The sequence below is a fragment of the Mixophyes fleayi genome, chromosome 9 (assembly GCF_038048845.1).
Source record: "Mixophyes fleayi isolate aMixFle1 chromosome 9, aMixFle1.hap1, whole genome shotgun sequence".
Classification (NCBI taxonomy): Eukaryota; Metazoa; Chordata; class Amphibia; order Anura; family Limnodynastidae; genus Mixophyes; species Mixophyes fleayi.
In genome coordinates, this window is record NC_134410.1 from 28,710,863 (window position 1) to 28,731,869 (window position 21,007).

The window sequence follows — 21,007 nt, forward strand, 5'->3', positions numbered from 1 at the left end:
TAGCCTCCTGATGCCCTGGTTCGATAGTCATTTATAGCTGGATTGTTTCGTGAGTTACTGGCCCAGAAGACAAAGGGGATCCATCTTCAGTCTCCAAATTTACAGGAGCTTGTTTACTCTTTGATTCAATGCAGTTTTCTTGTGCAATGGTGATATCCATGAAATTGTCACCAGCACCCGAGTCAAGCAGACTGCAAATTACAAGAGACGCAGTTGAAAGCGTTATTGGGAGAACAAAATGTGATTGTTGCGGCAAAGGATCTCCTTTTTCATGAGTCAAAGAATTTAGTGATTGCGAGATGGAAAAGGATTGACTAGACTCCTCGGAACCCATTTGCTTAAAGTCAGTCATAGCGATGGTCTGGTGAATCTTATTTGGGCAAGCAACGGCATAATGTCCTTGGGCACCACAATGTAAACAAAAATTCTCATCTCGACGTCTCTGTTTCTCATTAAAGCTGAGTGGTTTCCTAATTACATCAATTTACATTTGTTCGGGTGAGACGCTAGGATTGTCTGATGGTGCAGCTTTGAACACTGTAGGTCTATTGAACTGATGAGAATTACTGCCACACCAAACGCTCTTAATCTATCATCTTCTCTCTCACTTAGTCTTTGATCAATCCGAATGCACAGTTGGATAAAATCATCCAGATCATCAGGGGTGTCTACTCTGGCCAGTTCATCCTTTACTCGCTCAGAAATGACGGGACGGAACTGGCTTTATTTTGCAGAATCATTCCATGTGGTGTCTGCAGCCAAGCATCGGAATTTGGCAGTATACTCAGCCACAGAGGATCTTCCTTGTAGCAGTCTATGGAGTTTAGCTTCAGCGGTGGCACATCGATAAGGATCATCAAATACCTGCCCCATAGCAGACATAAAAGTTTCCAGATCTTCCAGAATAGCACTCTTTTGCTCAATATAAGGAGAGACCCAGGCTAGGGCTTCCCCTATCAGGAGATTAATTATGAACAAGATCTTCATCTCATCACTATTGAACTGTATAGGTTGCATCCAAAAATAAATGTTACACTGGTTTAAGAAGCCTCTGTATAGGCGACAATTGCCACTGAATTTTGTAGGCAATGGTGGAGGCGAAATTTGTGCAGCAGTGGCGTCATAATTTTTTAATTCTTTCAGAAATTGAGTTATTTGTTCCTGCTGAGCTTTAACAAGGCATTCTAGTTCTCTGATCTTGTTCTGAGAAATGCAGGCAAACTCTTGCAACTCCTTTACATGGTTTTTCAGAGTATTTAGCACAGCTACTCCCGCAGGATCCATTTTTGGGCCTGATCATTCTGTCACGGTCCGGAGACTGGATAGGAGTCCAGTGGCAGGGAGAAAGGCTGGCTAACAAGAGGTGAGATGGTAAGAAAGGTCAAACAAGCCGGGTTCGGTACACAGAGAGGCGAAGAGGTCCAAAGGTTGAGGCAGAGGCGAAGTGGAGGGCAAGCCGAGGTCAGTACACGAGTAGTAGATGCTGTAATCAGGAACAGGAGCAGGAGCTAGATCACAGGCACATAGCACAATAATCAGGCACTGGAGACAGGAACTGGCCAGGCTTTTATAGGAAGTCAAGGGGGTGGAGCTAAGGCATGCTGGGGCATCAGGAGATCACTGGAACTGATCTAGAACACAGAATACAGGCAGTGAACTGACCAGCAGCCAGAATAGCTCAGTCAGCTCAGTCAATAGAGCAGCAGTCCACAGAGGCAGAAGCCCTGGGTTCAAATTCTGACAGTACAACTCTTAAAATAGTCAGCTGATGTCAGTCATTCCTTTCCTATACCATTTGATAAAACTGAGTGTACTTCCTCTGCTAATTCTAGAGCAGGCTTTTGTTTTGTAGTTATCTGTCCATTTGGATTAACTGTGTCTGTAGCCCAGTTCTTCTTTAGTACCATGCCCGCTGCTGGAAAACCAGCCAGGAAAGCTGTTCCTCATGCTTGTCCTCAAAGAAACCCTGAAGTTCACTGAAGGGTTTAAAGAGGTTGCAACCTCAATGACAGTTATTCTGACACACTCCAAGCATTGATTAGGCAAGAATGGTCGGCCATCAGTCAGTATGTGGCCCAGACGTTGATTGACAGCATGCCAGGGCGAATTGCAGAGGTCTTCAAAAAGAAGCGTCAACACTGCAAATATTGACTCTTTCCATAAACTTAATGTATTTGTTAGTAAAAGCATTTGACACTTATCAAATGCTTGTAATGTTACTTCAGTAACCATAGCAACATCTGACAAAAAGGTCTAAAAACGCTGAAGCAGCAAACTTTGTGAAAACCAATACTTGTATCATCCTCAAAACTTTTTGCCATGACTGTATAGCCAGCTATGAGAACCCACTTCAAAAAAAAAATATTTCAAGTAGCACTTTCATTTTGTATCATAAATGCTCCATAGTGAAAAATGTGATCATATATGTTTAAAAACTGTAATATTAGATTCCAATAAAGTTACAAATGGACCACTTAGGCTAAGGGACCTCAGTAGGATCCTCTAATTATTTTAATATTTTAATGGCCAATCAAATCCTTCTACTGAAACAACCTTGAATATAGAGGTGGCTAATTACAGTGGTCAAGTAACACTTTTTAAATCTTTATAATATAAGCCATATTTTTATCCTAAAACCCAAATTATAACATAACATTACATTATATAAACTCAATTTTACCAGGTCCCTTAAGATCTGTACCAATTACCGAAATTGTGATTATTGAAATTATAAATATCTTGTTAATTGGACTTGTTTACACTTGTTTCCTAAATAAAAGTATCTACAGAACCTACAATTCCCTGGGAGCCATTTGTGCTGACTAATAATTACTACATTGGTATCATAATTATTTCTTTTAGAAGGTAACAATCTTAACTCCATAATAACCAGGTACTTTTCCCATAGGGAGATGTATGTATATCACGTATGTTATAAAAAAGTGATTGAGGTATGGACATCTCATTTTTCTTGAGCAGATACTGTGCTCAAACAGCTTTAATATTGAACAGAAACCTGTTACTTCATGATAACATCACTGTGAAGGCTATCTGGTTTTTTTAGTATAATATGCACTGGCACAACCAGATGTGTTTCCTTTCTATAAGGAAGTATTCAAATATGAAAACTATTCTTAGAAATACCTTGATAATGTTATTTTTCTGTGAAGGTGCATGTCAGACTACAGTGTTTGGCTGCAGACCTGGGACACCGTATTCACAAAGACCATTTTACATGAGCGGTGATGTTATTATAGGAGGGCTTATTGATATACATATTTATTATAAAACAGTAGCATTTAACTTTTCAAGCCCTCCACATCTTCAACCACGGAAGATAAGGTTAGTATGGGTCTATTTATTCTTAAACAGTATATTATACATTCGGCTATTATTAAAATACTTTTTTTTTACAAAATAAAAAAAAAATAATTAACGTAAAATGTATTTTCAAAAGTGTTGGTAATGACAGAAATACAAACATATTGACAGAGCTGTATTAAAATAAATTGAGCGTTATCAAATACATAAACTATTCAAATATACTGGATATAATGGTATATATATTAATGCTAAATTGAGCTAAATTATCTTAAAATTCATGAATGCAGTTAATAAAAAAACATATTAAAAATAAAATAACTAATAATAATGATAACAATAAAAAAATAATAATACTTAATATTTGCAACTATTTGTATTCACTCCTATCATTTCTAATATTTCAAAATAACATTTTAAATAAAAATGCACATTAACCATAGTTTGCTGAAATATTTTATTTGTATCGCTCCCTAGGACTGAACGTTTTTTTATATTCCTCCTTAACTTAAAAGTCTTTTAGATTTGCTTATAAAAAAAAATGCATTCCTTTGTCCTTATATGTACATTGACAAGGGGAACAAGAGAGCCATCTAGTGGTCCCAAAGCATTTTTACACATTTCTCTAATTAAATGTCCTATTCACAACATGAATAATGAAGATATTTCTGAGTATATTGTTTTTATCATCTACTTTCTTGTTTACATACAAAAACATGTACTGGAGCATTTTAAAGAGACAAAAATATTTCTCTGTTCTACTAACCAGTCACTAATATGTAGACATTAGTATTAAAACTAAAGGATGAATTAAACCCCAGGAAAATTAAAAGCTGAGGTGTGTGCTCATAACTTTATGTGGCCCTTTCTAAGGGGTTAAAATGTACAGTCAAAGTGAGCTTTGGGTACATCCACTGCTGTGTCAAGGTGGGGGGCCACTTAGTCCACATTTTAAATAACCCTGGCTGATGGTGTTCTGCCTCTAATATGCAGTACAAGTTGCCCACCCTCCCTGTATTTGGTGGTCCTCTGCTGTTGCTCTGGGTGCCTACACCTGCTTGGGGTGTGTTCCATTGATAGTCTTTGTGGAGTGGTTTTGGTTCCAATACCCTTTGAGTAAGAAGGGATGTAAAGAGGGGGACTGTTTATTATGTAAGGACATCAACTGCAGCACAGTGGCCATTGATTAGCACGTCTGCCTCACAGCACTGGGGTCATGAATTCGATTCCTGACCATGGCCGTATCTATGTGGAGTTTGTATGTTCTCCCTGTGCTTGTGTGGGTTTCCTCCGGGTGCTCCAGTTGCCTCCCACACTCCAAAAACATACTGGTAGGTTAATTGGCTGCAATCAAAAATTGACCCTAGTCTCTATCTGTCTGTCTGTGAGTGTTTGTGTCTATAGTAGGGAATTTAGACTGTAAGCTCCAATGGGGCAGGGATTGATGTGAATGAGTTCTCTGTACAGCGCTGCGGAATTAGTGGCGCTATATAAATAGATGATGATGATGATCCAAAACTGAAAAAAGCTAAAATAACAATTTTGCAAGAAAAGCAATAATGCATTAAACCTAACAAGGCAGAAATAGTGATACTTAAATACGATTACCTCATTTTTTATTTACATAACTCAACTAGTTTTAATACATTTGTAATAAAAGTCACATTTTAATGCGAAGAAATGAATTCTATGCAATATCAAACAACTTCATATTGGGATTGTGTGTGCGTTGTTTATAGCCAGCATCTGTGTCGTCTTTTCCAATGTTAGTATCTTAGCTGGTAGCTGGGAGGCAGCACCGCAGATCACTTTGGTACTGGAAAGTGGTAAAAATATCTATAAACAAAAGGATATCAAAATAACATCAAATTAATGAAAAGTTTATTCACGAGTAACAATCCCTTTATACAGCGCTGCGGAATCAGTGGCGCTATATAAATACATGATGATGATGTAAGTCCTAGTGCAACAAAAACTTTTCTAAACATAATTCAACTGATAATAAGGTGATTTGAAATGCATTGTTATAATCTTTTCTGCTTACTTCTAGCTAAAAAAAAGTATTTATTAAAGAAGTTTTTAACCAATCTTTTGCATGCTGGAGAGTTTAGTCAACGATTATCAAATAATTTTATCAATCTAGTAGTCTGTACTCTCAGCCTCCCCTTGCATCCCTCCCTATTCACTAACAGTAGTTTTACTGAGTTTTAGATTTAAAAGAAAAAACAAAAACAATAACAAATCTTAGCGTTGACAAGCAGTTTAGTTTAAATGTTGTTCTTCAAACATATGAGCACAAAATTAAATAAAAAAACAAAAGTAAATCCATCAATTGAGGTAAAATAATTTTGAAAACGAGTAGACATCTCCTTGAGAAAAGTAAACAGTGGATTACGCATTGTGTACATTTTTTTTATAAGTCTGCAGGTACAATTTACAGCTAAATATTAAATTGAGGACACATAAAAATAACACTTTTACTTTTAAAGAAATGTTGGGGAGACAGACATGTAAACTGCATATAATTAATGTGCAAATGCCTCTAATTGTGGCATTTGTTCAGTTTATTTGGGTTATTCTAAAAAAAAAATTGTGGAAAAGGTAAAAAGTAAAAAATGTCGTGGAATAACAAATGTTTAAACAAAACTGCAAAATAATACCCCATATTACAAAAATAGTTCATAGTTTAAATAATCAGTATATAGAGAAAGCAAGGTAAAATACTACATCCAAGGTGAACTTTGTGCTAACATTGCATCATGCAGACACTTCAGGGAGAGAGTGAAGCAAAACACAGTCTATGTAATTAGTACAGAAATACTCACAAGTGAATGGAAGGAAACACTTTTAAATCATTTGAAAGAACGCCACCCAAATGATTTTTTTGCAATCAACCTGCCTGCTAGCACAACCACAGTGTCCTCATTATCGGTACTTCAGCACTTTGCATGGAATTCCACTACCTGCAACATAATGGTCAGTTCTCAAATGTTGGCAAGTATTGTATTAATGAATTGAAAATAGCACCAATAAAGGAATTCAAAATTCTCCCTTCTGTTGAGCTGGAAGTATTTCTCTAATGTTCTTACATATTCACCACCCTTTACTGAATTTATGCATTTGGTGATCCTGCAAAATGTCCTTAACGTCTTATAAACTGTTAAAATGACCTTAATGATACTGCCGTAAAAATAAAAAGTCATAATGAGGCTGAAATGTTGCTTATAGTGCACATTTTAAACATAGTTTTACAAAAGATTCACACATTACTGAATTTCTAGTTTGAAGTTAGCTTAGTCTGTCTTTTTTTTTATTCATTTTCCCTTTGGCGTAATTTATAAGACAACCCTTTAAAAGTTGAGTCATTCTTAAAGTAATTTACAACCCCATCAGTTTTGTTAATTTGCATGAGATCTGGGGATAAATGTATGAAGCTCTGATTTCTGCAAATCGTCGGAAATCGGCGACTTTGGAGGGGAAATTTAAAGCGGCGATGGCTTGTAAAGGCAAACGTGTCATTACAAGCCATCGTCGCTTTAAATTTCCCCTGCAAAGTCGCCAGTTTCCGGAAACTTGCAGAGATCAGAGCTTCATACATTTACCCCCTGGAGTCTGTGGGGCTCATATAGAATTGCACTTTTTTTTTTTACGTCTGTTACATTTGCGGAAATATGTTGACTGATCTGCCTCTTGCTCTTACACCCACTTGCGGCCCCTTACGATTGAAGGTGCGGAACGGGAAAAGGAGGGGGCTTGTAATGGTGTGTGGGAACAAATGTGATTTATGTAGATTGTGCTAGTAAACTGAACTAAAAACTGGTGCTATGTTTTATGGATTATATTATTATTATTTAAATTACATTTTTTAAAAACCTGAAATAATATTTTACTCAATTACTGTAGTGCTCCATTTTCAAAGTATACTTTTCAAATGCAAATATACTGCCTGTAAAATACAGCAGACTTGGGATCATTTGATATGCAGACATGTTTTGTGTGCACCTTTTTGTGAAGTATTTAATTGCTGTCTATGTAAACAGCATACAAGGTACGGAATAGGAATGAATTGCTTTGTACAATCAGTTTACTACAAAAACACTGTGACTATGTGGATTCTCAGGACAAGCCTTTAGAATCCATATCTATAACATTAGCTCCCTGTACGTATTGTCAAGTAGAACCATAATTAAAACATTAGATAGAAATTTTGCTTTGCATTTGAACATCATCATAACTGATACAGTAAAAACACTCACTTTACATGTCAAATATTTACTATATCCCATACTCACCTACTTTCTGTATTCCTGTTCCGGGAGATGGGCGTGACTGGAGGGCGGGAGGGGGCGGGGCGGGGCAAACAAATCGCGTCATTTTAGCCCCGCCCCCCGTGATGAAAATGACGTTTTGTCGCGGGGGGCGGGGCCAAAATGCCGCTATTCTGCCTGAATCGTGTCATTTAGCGGTGGCTGCAGCGGGATGCGGGAGATTTGCCAGCTCTCCCGGGAGCCCGGGAGACTGACCCGAATTGCGGGAGTCTCCCGGACATTCCGGGAGAGTTGGCAAGTATGCTATATCCTATAAAGTGCATCGATAAGTATAAGATTATTTTTTTTATTTTCAGATTGAGAGAGTGTAAAATAAATAGAGATATACATTCATGTAGTCGTTTGTAAGATGAAAAGTATTGTTTTACATATACTGTACTCAGATCACTATTGTAAGGCTCTGTTTGTGTAGGCCCAAAGTTCTAAGGGTATTTAAATGATGTGTTTTTCCATCCAAATATTTGCTGCACTCAGAAACTGTCGGATTGATTTACTGAATCACTGTTATCAGAGGGAAACTCTGTTTCCCTGTCACATCTGAGTGCTGTAAAGTTCTCATGTGTGACAATGACTAGTCCCTGACAGGTATCAAGTGAGTAACTGCTTCAGAAAGAAAAAAAAAAGTGGCATCCAGAAATGTTAGTGTGACATTAGCCAGCATGACACTATTTTTAAATCATATGGTATTAAAGACTTCAGGCCTGATTCATCAAGGTATCTGCTGAATTTGTGCGTATCGCACGCAAACTCACTCTGCGCATGTCCAGAACCAGAGTATCCACGCCTGAAGAATCAGGCCCATCGTTTTTAATATTATAGGCTGTACAAACATGTAGAGCCTTATTACAGGTAAAGTCATTAAACATCTATACTAAGCATAATGGCATCAATAAATAAGAAAATAACAGTCACAGGTTTCTCTAGGAATACAAATATTGCTAAAAAGTATTTGCTTATTATTTATGCATTTTTTTAAAATATATTGATTAACTTGGTATTTAATATTTTCAGTATGCTACTTGAAGACTTTTACAACTTCCTAAGTTTGGTGTTTGCGGTGGATGAAATCAATCGTAACCATAACATTTTGCCCAATGTGACTTTAGGCTACAACGTGTACGACTCTTACGTCGACCTCTTTAGAGCTGTCCAAGGGGCTGTTCGTATCTATTCAGGAAATGTCAACAGCAAGCAATATCCAAATTACAACTGCGATAAATATGGCGTTCTGGCAGCTGTCATTGAAGGAATGGCATCTAGTTTCTCCATACAATATGCCAATATATTTGGAATATATAAATATCCACAGGTATGTAATTGTTGCCGAGACATATGTCGTGCAATTATTGTTATTTATCTTTCATTTATCTGTTGCTCGTTCTAATTTACTGAGGAACAAAATATGGAATGGGCTGAAATGGGGTTCCTATAAGACATTATCTGCAGGAATGGGTCCGCTTAAAGTGGATTCAAATATTTGGCTAAAATTCTAAAGGGCAAACTATTATAGTGATGCCTTAAAAAGTCACTGGTCCTTTCATAGTGATGTATTAATGTGTTGCATAATTATGATAATAAGTTTAGCCTAAAAATGGTTGCCTTTCATGCTGGTCATTCACAAAGTGCAAGACATTCAGGGTGTTTTACACATCTATTGATCTATTGCTCCTCGTTGATCCTTACTTGAATACTGAGACAGCGCTACACCATCTCTCTTGCTGAAATGTAGAGGAAGCCAAACATGAACATTAACTTGCATTGCAAGAGTGAAAGCAGGTATACACCGATTCATGTATCATTCAGCACTGTGTTATTACCAGGGCTGTCCTGGCCTGCTATTTTGCTATTCAAACCAGAATTTTAATTTCCAAGATGGTACAAGCAGTTGTCTAAAAATAGTAGAGATGCTCACTGACCCCCGTGTTTTGGTTTTGGTTTTGATTTTGGATCTGGATTACCGTCGTGTTTTGGTTTTGGTTTTTCCAAACCGCCTGGATAGACTGAACAATATAAAAAATAAATGGATCAAGGTAGTTTGGTGGCTGTCTATCACCCCCCCCCCCCCCCCCGCCCTCCACTTGTAGTTGAATAGAAATAAAGCAGCCTGGATAGACTGAACAATATAAAAAATAAATGGATCAAGGTAGTTTGGTGGCTGTCTATCATCCCCCCCCCTGCCCTCCACTTGTAGTTGAATAGAAAAAAAGCAGCCTGGATAGACTGAACAATATAAAAAATAAATGGACCAAGGTAGTTTGGTGGCTGTCTATCACCCCCCCCCCTGCCCTCCACTTGTAGTTGAATAGAAAAAAAGCAGCCTGGATAGACTGAACAATACAAAAAATAAATGGATCAAGGTAGTTTGGTGGCTGTCTATCATCCCCCCCCCCTGCCCTCCACTTGTAGTTGAATAGAAAAAAAGCAGCCTGGATAGACTGAACAATATAAAAAATAAATGGACCAAGGTAGTTTGGTGGCTGTCTATCATCCCCCCCCCTGCCCTCCACTTGTAGTTGAATAGAAAAAAAGCAGCCTGGATAGACTGAACAATATAAAAAATAAATGGACCAAGGTAGTTTGGTATCTGTCTGCATCAGATCCTCTCTCCACTAGGAGTAAAATAGAAAACTATTCAGCCGTTATATAATCTAGAATATAAATAGAAATTGAGAAAGGCAATTTGGTATCTGTCTGCATCATAATCATCAACATCATCATTAGCGCCCTCGTCAGCTACACAAATATCCCCCTCATCCTCTTCTAATTCCAAAGTGGCATCCTCAATTTGTGTATCACCGGCTATACTCGGGCTGTTCAGGCACACATCAGCAGAACTGCTGAAAGGGCCCTTCTTTATGGGTACACTATCAGAATGGTCACAATTAGACATCCCACTGTTGGATGGACTCTCCACAGGGATTGGTGTCATTTCTGATTCAGAGCATACATTATCCTCTAAAGCATTACTGTTTTCTTGCAGCTCGGCTTTGACGCGTAACAGTAGTTGTGCACCACTTTCAGACTCAAAATTAGTTGGTCTTGCTTGGTCACAAGTGACCGTACAAGAAGAAGGCTCGGTAACATTTTTGAATCTGCCACTAATAGAGAAAGACGAAGGCCTCATTCTCTCTTTGCCACTGCGTGTGTAGAATGGCATGTTGGCAATTTGTTTTTTATCGGCAGTTAACTTTTTCTTAGTTACACTTCTTTTTCGCTTCAACACTGTAAATTTTTTTGGGGTGTGTGGTTTTTTGCCTGATTTCAAAAGACTATGTAGTTTGACATCGCCTTTCCTAGATGACGTACTGGGAACACTACCATCAGGACTGGTGATAGAACCTGGTTCCTGATACTGTTCATATGTGGACTGCTTTGAATCCATTATAATGAGGCCAAAGCACTTGTAGTGCTACAAATTGTTTTTTAAAGTGCTGAAAAATCTAAATTTTGACATCCAGAAAAATTACAGTAAAACACTGGTTAATATGGGACACCCCAAAAGCATTTGTAGTGCTACAAATTGTTTTTTAAAGTGCTGACAAATCTGACTTTTGACAGCCACAAAAATTACAGTAAAACACTGGGGAATATGGGACACCCCAAAAGCACGTGTAGTGCTACAAATTGTTTTTTATACTGCAGACAAATAGGACTTTTGACAGCCAGAAAAAATAATGCAAAAGAATGGGGAACACCCCAAAAGCATTTGTAGTGCTACAAATTGTTTTTTAAAGTGCTGACAAATCTGACTTTTGACAGCCAGAAAAATTACAGTAAAACACTGGGGAATATGGGACACCCAAAAGCACTTGTAGTGCTACAAATAGTTTTTTATACTGCTGACAAATCTGAGTTTTGACAGCCAGAAAACTTAATGCAAAAGAATGGGGAACACCCCAAAAGCACTTGGAGGTCTAAATATTTTTTTTTAGACTGCTGACAAATAGGACTTTGGACAACCAGAAACGAATGGGGAACACCCCAAAAGCACTTGGAGTGCCAGAAATTGAACAAAAACCCTCCTCTATCCTCCTCTTACTGCTGTAACAACTGGTATTAAGATTAGAATGGTATAGAATAGAAACAATAATGTGTCCAATTACTGCTCTGTCCCTGCGCTGATATAGCCTGTGTGACCTAACCCTGCTCTCTCCCTCTGTCAAATGGCGATGGATTGCTGTGGAGTCTGATATTTATGCTTTTCAAATCTCGGGAGAACCGAGCTCAGAAATATGAATACATCACGATTTCGATTCCGAATAGGCAGGAGAGTAGCGAGCCTGCTCGGCTTGGTATTCAGATAGTCTAAATTCGGTAGGATTCGGATCTTGGGGAACCGAGCCCGCCCATCTCTAAATAATAGTGTCTTAAGGAGTTTTTCCAACATTTAAGATGTTACCTATTTAGTTACCACACCTACCTGCTTTAACATTACCAAAGTTCTTATCGTATTAATTCAATATATTAATTTCTTTTTTTGCAGATCAGTTTCGTGTCCCAAGAACCTGTACAGAATAACAAACAGAAATTCCCATTTTTCTACCGTACAGTTCCTAGTGAAAATACTTTGTATCCTGCTATAATTGCCTTATTGAAGCACTTTGGTTGGATGTGGGTTGGTATCATATATCCAGAAGATGACAGTAGCATAAATGCTGTAAAGATTATTAAAAACATGATTGTGGAAAATGGGGGCTGCATTGAATTTACTAAGCTTGTACCCGCTATTAATGACTATAGCCCTGAAAGGATCAAAGACATTGCTCAAACCATTGAAAAATCAACAGCAAATGTTATACTCATTTATGGATCTAAAAATAATGTTTATTACTTGGAACTGAATGCTCATATAAGTCACATACCAGGAAAGGTATGGATACATGTTGCAGAGTCCAGTTTTCGAATGTTCAACACAGTAAATGACACTGTTGTCAATGGCTCTTTGCGATTTATCATGCACAAGAAGGAAAACCCAGAATTCATTAAATTTGTCAGGGAAGTTAATCCAAGTAGATTCCCAGCAGGACGGACGTTTACAACGTGGTGGGATGAACTATGTGAAAATCGTTGTCCATTTAATCCCAGGAAACGGAATTGCACAGGTGTGGAAAGTGGAAGGCAAATAATGTACTCACATTGCAATCTCCGATTCACAGACATGAGTTACATTGTATATAATTCTGTCTATGCCGTGGCTTATGCGTTACATGAACTGTATCAACAGACACCTTTAAGGGAAAGATTAAGTGATAACAATAAACTAAAATTTCAAGACTTAAAAGGATGGATGGTAAGAAAAAAGAAAATTTTAATTTCTCATTTTGTCCAGACACATAATGAATGGACAAAAGCTGTGAACTGCCACAGTGCATTTGCTTGTACTATCATGGCTGCAATTAATAACAGTTTCCAGGTTCCAGGGGGTAGGTGGAAGGCCTACACCAATTTAAGGAGGCAACACTGAAAAGGGTGGTTTTACAAATACTGGAAAATCAGATAGAATGAGAGACAAACTGGAACACACCTTTATTAATGTCAAACATAAGTGGATTTAGTACACAAGACTAGAGATTGATAGAAGTCCAATGAAAGTTGGATTTGGTACACAGGAAAACAGATCAAGAGAAGCACTCCAGCACGGAGAGCATAGGAATCTCCCTATATTCAAGCACTGAGCACAAAAGTAAGTGGCTATTTGTAGGCACCAAAAGGAAACAGGAAACTAGATGGTCACTAGTGATGCAGCATAGGCCATCTTGGATGAGGGCAGAATTAATAGGTAAGGTGGTGGCCTCCAGTGGTTGGAAGTAGAAATTGTCAAGATAAAACAAAATATTCTAAAAGTGGACAACCTCTTCAAAGTCATATTGCTATATTAAATAATAACTCCATCCAAATAAAAAATGGAGTATCAGGTGGAATTATGAAATAAATAAAAGAACAAAATCTCACTTGCATGTGATCTTTGATCTTCCAATTAAACTAAATAGGAAACTCATGAATGAGGGGATTGACAACACTGCTAGCAGTTTGAATAAAGCCCCCTGTGTTGGATTGAAGATCTCCTGCTATGAACCAACAGAGACAGTGTAATTTTGTCAGTTGGCTTATAAAATAACATTGCATGGCTGCTTCATTCATCATCTGATGAAGTGATTGGACACCTGAAACATGAAAAAATGTCTATGAATCAATTATTGATTAAATCAATGGTATACTGTGATTCTGTGAGTAAACTAGCCCCCTTTCTATGCATGACTAGCATTATTTTTGGTTGATAAACTTATACTAAAGCTCCATGTTTATGAATTTTGTTTAGTGTTCCAGTTAAAGTTTATTTATTGTAATATGTTGTATTGTTATTTATCTTACATAATTTTTCAGATAACACTTTTATTTTTACATTTGGGTGGTATTACTCTATAAAACCATGTACTCTATTTAAATGATTTAGTTTAAAAGTATTACTTTGATTTTTCTGACTATGAAAGCAGAGTGCTACAGTGATGATTTGTCCTTTACAGTTGCATAAATATCTGAAAAATGTCAATTTCACGAACACATTGGGACAAAATATTTACTTTAATGATGGAGAAATATCTATTGGATATGATATTTATAATTTAATCAACTATCCGGATTTGAAAATAGATTCTAAAAGAGTTGGGAGTTTTGACTTCCTTGCTTCACCTGGGAAACAAATATTTTTGAATAAATCAGCCATAATCTGGGAAAACAAATTTACCAAGGTTAGTTTTGTGTAATAAAAATGAAACATGGTGAAATAATAAATATATAGAAAACATGGTAAACTGTTTAATAATAATGGGGCTGATGCAGAACGAGATTTATGGCACTTTTTGCAGTCTAGCTTCGTGAAATTGCTCTGCGCATGGCCAGAAAGTGGGCGCACTCATATGCGCCTATGCACAATTCAGGCACTTGTGACTGCTGCATCCGGAGAAGTGGGATGGGGGGGAGGGAAGAAGCGTTCTATCGTAGACCGAGTACAGTACAAGGTGCTCCTGCAGACTTGCAGAGATGCAGATATGCCTGTTAATAGGCATATCTTTTGCACTGGTAACAGGACAGGTACAAATACACACTGATGATGATAACATGCCATAAACCATGCATCTATGCTGCTGATGTGGAGGAGGACTCATCTAGAGATGTGTACGGCTCTGCATAAGGGTAGAAATAAGATATTTTACTGCAATCTTTTTTGTGGATTCATCTACGGCCAACAAGTCTGCATCACTCCTATGGGTGTTATTTGTGAAAGAATAGCATACCAGTACAGAACATAAAAGCACAACTTAAACTTATACATTGCTATTATTATTAGTAGTAGTAGTAATAGATATAGTTAAAGTTGTATGATTTCTTTTATTATTTATTTAAATGCAAAAATGTTTTAAAATGTTTTCTTTATTCTTATATTGCATGTTTAACCACCAATATTTTCTGATTTACACTATGCTTAACTATTGTAAGTTTGATTTTATGACACTGTTACTACCCTTGAGTGGGTTTAGCTTTAGTTTAATGTTGTTAAGGTTTTTTTTAATAATGTAAAACATTTCAATTAAAAATTTGCTTAAATAAATGCAAACTTTTTTGCATAGACGTACATAAGATTGACTTTGTAAATCTCCTTTCATAAAAACCTTTTCTGTATTTTGTTAATCTTTTATTCTGCAATTGTAATTCTATGAAATTCAATAAGCCCAAGCCTGATTTATGAAGAAAAGAAAAACTACTCTGTGGTGCCAAACCTATTTTTATATCTTTGTTACACTCCAAAAGCAAATACAAATAAAAAAGTTTCTCAAATTAAGCAAATAGATCTAAAAAAAATTAAGAAAAATATATCATAATACTTATTTCATAAATAATAATCCAATATCAGTGTACAGTATATCAATTGATGGTACATTATTGTTTAGAAAACATGTATTATGGTATATCTCTCTTTAATGTTTTATATTTCTTTGTTCTTTTTGGAAACATCGTTTATACTGTTTGTTTTAGAGTAAATTGAGATGCATTTTAACAAATTTTTCCTTTGTTCTCTGAAAATGTTTAGCACCTGAAGTGGTTCAGTTATAGACCTTGGTATATATTTTTCTTTTTTGTATGCAGATGTGTCTTGAAATGCAGTCTTCTGTGGAGACATTCCTCTTGTCCTTTAATATAAGTCATCAGTTGTGTTGAGCTGGTTAGACTTTCACACATTTTTAAAGATTCATATCAATAAATGATCATAGCTATTTAATCAATCTAATGGCTGCAAACACATTTTCCTATAGTCAGCAACATTCCAAGCATTTAGAATAATCAACAATGTCTATATAATGATTATATTTTATCATGTAGATTCCACAGTCTTTGTGCAGTGATAGCTGCCAGCCGGGAAATAGAAAGTCTGCTAGGGAAGGACAGCCAGGTTGCTGCTATGATTGTCTCCCGTGTCCGCCAGGACAATTTTCCAACCAGACCGGTTAGTCTTACATTTAGTACCCTATTTATTTTAAAATATTTCCACTTCTTTTATTATTTTTCTTCCTCAGTTGATTATATGATGATTTGCATACATTGCTTTGATGCAGTTTTATTTGCAGATAGCTTAAAATGCATGAAGATTAAAATGCATTTACGTTCATAGAAAACCTAAACATAGTGTGGGTCTAGTAATTTCAAAGAGCATGTTTTCATAATGTTATTACGTTTCTTACTAACAAATAAGGAACTGCAAACATATTTTAGAATAGGCAGTAGTGCGTTAATATAGAAGTAGTGACAGACACTAAAAAAAAATTATAAGAAGCAACAATTTAAATCTAATCACTAGTTAAAATTGCCGAGCATAGTCACTTATGCATGGTTTTTTTGTATTTTTTATATTTTTATTTATAAGACTAAAAATAAAATTGATGTCAAAACAGACAATTGAATCTTTCTACAAGGGTTATATTTACTAAAGTGCAGGTTTGAAAATGTGGAGATGTTGCCAATAGAAACCAATCAGATGCTAGTTATCATTTATTTGGTACATTCTACAAAATGACTGCTACAATCTGATTGGTTACTATAGGCAATATATCCACGTTTTCAAACCCACAGTTTAGTAAATTTACCTCCAAAAGTTAAATATGAAGTGACATAGCAAAGAATAAAAAGAGTATGTAAACTGGTTACAAACCCCACAGCCTATTTAATGGGGTTAAAAATATTGTATATTAAAATAAAAATTAACCTTTGGTAGCATGACCAGGTAGTGTGAACTGTGTGAGGAAAAACTACTGGTTTTTTTTAAAAAAATTGAGAAAAGTAAATTGCGGAAAATAAAAACAAAAGGAAAAAAGAAAAAGGGGACGGGGAGAGTATTGTTTTACTATCATCGGGTGAAAAGGACCTGATGAAAAAATGTACGAGGGGAATGGATGTGGAGGGGAGAGTTGAGAGGAGGGGGGAGAAATTGTTTGCCTTAATATCTCAGAAACTGCTAATAGAAATTGGATTTTGGGACACTAAAGGTTGAAATGAATAATTTTTTGAAGCTAATAACAGGATGGAGGTTAAGATGTACCGAGGAGGGTACTGTTATAATGGAGGTACCATGGGTCCCAGACTTTGGAGAACTTGTTGACTGTATCATGAAGGGGATTTGTTATGTACTCCATGAAGGCTGCGTGCCAGATTCTATTGACAACATTGTTCTGTCATGGATGAGAGTCTTCTTTCCAGTCGCTAGCAATTTGAAGTTTGGCTGCATTAAATATGTGTCTGATCAGTTTATTAGAAGCTTTGTCTATTGACATAAGTGGTTGGCATAGTAGGAAGATCAAAGGGTCTTTGGGTGGTCGTGTGTTAAGGTTCTGTGAGATCAAGTCCAATATGCTCTCCTAGAATCTAGATATTTTTGCATAGTCCCACCAAATAGGTAAAAATGAACCATTGTGTCCACAATACCATCAGTAAAAGCTGGACATGTGAGGATAGATAGTCTTCAATTTAGTAGGAACCATGTACCATCTAGCATAGATTTGAAGGAGTTATCTCTTATAGCTGTGTTATTTGAGGATTTTGTGATGCATTGATGTATGATTGACCATCCCTCCCTGTCCAAAGACCCCAAATCTCATTCCCCTGGCTGTTCAAATGGCTTCGTGAGTTGAGATGGGGCGGTGATTAGGTTTTACTCTACAGTAGTGAAATAGTGCCCAAGCTTAATGACGTTTAAATACCGAAACTTTCAAACTGTGCTGGGAGTTTGAGTTTGGAAGAATGTAATTGAGTCTGTATGAATCTTGTCAGTTATATATAGTAAAATTGAAGAGTGTGAGGGAGTTTGTATTTTTCCCTCATATATGAAAAAGTTTGTGAGGCATATTAACCCTTAATATGGAGGAATCTATAAAAGCCGAAAGACGTCCAAGGCTGTGAAAAAGCAATTGTACATCCCAGGGGAATGAGGGGATGTTTCCACAAACGTGTTGCATGCTTTGATTTTACTAGATGATCATGTAGTCTGTGCCAAGGACCTTTTATATAATCATGGTTTTCTAAGGTAGTGGGCCCATATGAATCATCACAACACGATGCAAATATAACAATAGCAAAAGGGGTTGTAAATTCCTGCCACTGTAAATAGCTAATCTCTGTATTGACAACATTTCAAATGGGAAGGAGGTTTCTAGACTGGAGATAGTGGCAAATGAGGTAGATATAGCGTAGCCAACCAAACATGTGCCACCTTCTCTAACTCATGACCACTCACTTAAAAATACTCAGTCAAGTTGCTTGTATGGGATTGTGCTCTTAGCTAGTTATGTCTTAACGGCATTCATGGCTACCTTTAGTAGAAAAGAATGGCATTGATATTCATAATTAGTAGAGTACAATGCTTAGACACACGATCCAGGGAATCATCATCATCAGTTATTTATATAGCGCCACTAATTCTGCAGCGCTGTACAGAGAACTCATTCACATCAGTCCCTGCCCCATTGGAGCTTACAGTCTAAATTCACACACACACTAGGGTCAATTTTGATAGCAGTCAATTAAACTTCCAGTATGTTTTTGGAGTGTGAGAGGAAACCCACACAAACACAGGGAGAACATACACACAAAGAAGGCCATGGTTGGGAATTGAACTCATGACTCCAGTGCTGTAAGGCAGAAATGCTAACCACTAGGGCACGGTGCTCAAACTGATTGACGATTTTTTTATTCCATCAGCTGTTTTGCTGTTGGCTTTGTTTTGCCTTCTTCTGGATTAACACAGTTACAAATGAGAAAAGGCTGAAATTGTGAGCTTTGTGTGACTGTGCAGTCCACATTTGAAGACCTTTAAATGGATCAGGGAATTCGCTCTTTCTAAAAGTGTGCAACCTCAGTGATGCCATTAGTCCCTAGTAATTTGACAGGTTGCAGTGTGAAGAGTAGTTCAGCATTTTAAAATAGTTGCTTCCACTGTGTGTTGGTAATGAATGAACTTTAAAGTCCAGTTGACTTACATGTCTAAAATGTTTAAGTCAATTAAATAGTAGTTGGAAAAAGAAAGTATTTAACAAAACTATATATATTTCATGTGCATTTTATTATTCTAGACGTGGATGTGTGTTCAAAGTGTCCAGAAGAGCAATGGCCCAATGAAAAGAAGACACATTGTATCAATAAAGTTGTAACATTTTTGTCTTATGAAGATCCAATTGGAATTGTCCTGACATTTATAGCCATCTTATTTTCTATCATTTCTGCTGTGGTTCTTGGAATATTTATTAAGTATCAAAAAACTCCAATTGTCAAAGCGAATAATCGGGATCTCAGTTACCTAATTTTATCATCACTCATGTTCTCCTGTCTCTGTTGTCTTATATTCATTGAACGTCCAGAACGGTTGACTTGCTTTTTGCGGCAAGCATTTTTCGGAATCACTTTTTCCATATCAGTATCTTCCCTTCTGGCAAAAACATTGGTTGTGGTGATAGCCTTCAATGCCACCAAACCAGGCAAAAGCTTAAGGAAGTGGATGGGGGCTAAAGTTCCTAAATATATTGTTTTTACTTGTTCAGTCTTTCAGGCATTTATTTGTATTATGTGGCTGTTTATAAAACCTCCTAATACCTATAATAACACACAGTCAGAAATAGCACAGATCATAGTTGAGTGTGATAAGGAATCAGGCATTGTTTTCTATATCATATTAGGTTATTTGTGTATTTTGGCTTCTATATGTTTCATTGTTGCATTTTTTGCAAGAAAGCTTCCTGACACCTTCAATGATGCCAAGTTAATTACTTTTAGCATGTTGGTTTTCTTCACTGTTTGGATATTTTTTATTCCGACTTACCTCAGTGCTAAAGGGACATCCACAGTAGCTGTTGAGGTATTTGCCATCCTGGCCTCTAGTTCTGGGATGCTTGGTTCGGTATTTGCGCCAAAGTGTTATATCATTTTAGTGAAACCCAATAAAAACAGGAAAAGTTTTGTGTTAAAAGGTTCTCTATAGGTTGATTACAAAGTATTTTTAGTACTTTGGTGCCTAAAGAATTTATTAACAAAAACATATACTTTGTTATGCCATGTATGTAAGAATTAAATAAAGAATAGAATTGCGCTCTCTCCTATTGGTTGCAAGAGCTGCACTGCCTGTGGGTATCCCTCCCTTATAGTACCAAAATCAATTTAATGGTCAGGCGCTCATTGTCTACTAGTGAATATTAATATTAATATATCTGTCTATTAATGGATATATGATGTGGACATGGAGTATTAAAATAGCAGTTTATTGATACTAAAATACAGTTCAAATGAACTCCATACAATGATATATACCTTCTAATATCCATATTAAAAACATAAACACATATAAATAGTCTGGATATATAAGATATCTGCTGAGCTGCATCCAACTTGTCGTCTGGAGGCATTGTATGTCACGTTATATTGCCTACTTTGTGTATGTTGTTTATGTAATCTAGGTCTATGGAATTTTATATGTGTTTATGTTTTTAATCTGGATATTAGAAGGTATATATATCACTGTATGGAGTTCATTTGAACTGTATTCTAGTATCAATAAACTGCTATTTTAATACTCCATGTCCACATCATATATCCATTAATACACAGATATATTAATATTTACTAGTAGACAATGAGCGGCTGACCATTATATGTTTGTAAGAATTGTATTTAAATGATTTACGTGCAAATAATTTAATGCAAATAGATTCTGAACAATTATTTTATATTTTATAGTTTAATGAAGCTTTAGTTGCACAGAAAATGTTATTTTATCATGCGTCCTAATATAATAACTGACTTGCCCTTCATATGTATTTAAT

The 21,007-nt window shown here is 36.4% G+C and overlaps 1 protein-coding gene across 1 annotated transcript; it reads left to right on the forward strand.

Annotated features, from left to right (window-relative positions):
- Nucleotides 1-8,661: 8,661 nt before the first annotated feature.
- Nucleotides 8,662-20,169, forward strand: LOC142101813 (vomeronasal type-2 receptor 26-like). The gene is made up of 5 exons (XM_075186255.1): nucleotides 8,662-8,958; nucleotides 12,133-12,939; nucleotides 14,144-14,398; nucleotides 16,029-16,152; nucleotides 19,268-20,169. Exons 1-5 carry the CDS (start codon nucleotides 8,662-8,664, stop codon nucleotides 20,167-20,169), a joined length of 2,385 nt encoding a protein of 794 aa, XP_075042356.1.
- The last annotated feature ends 838 nt before the right edge of the window (nucleotides 20,170-21,007 follow it).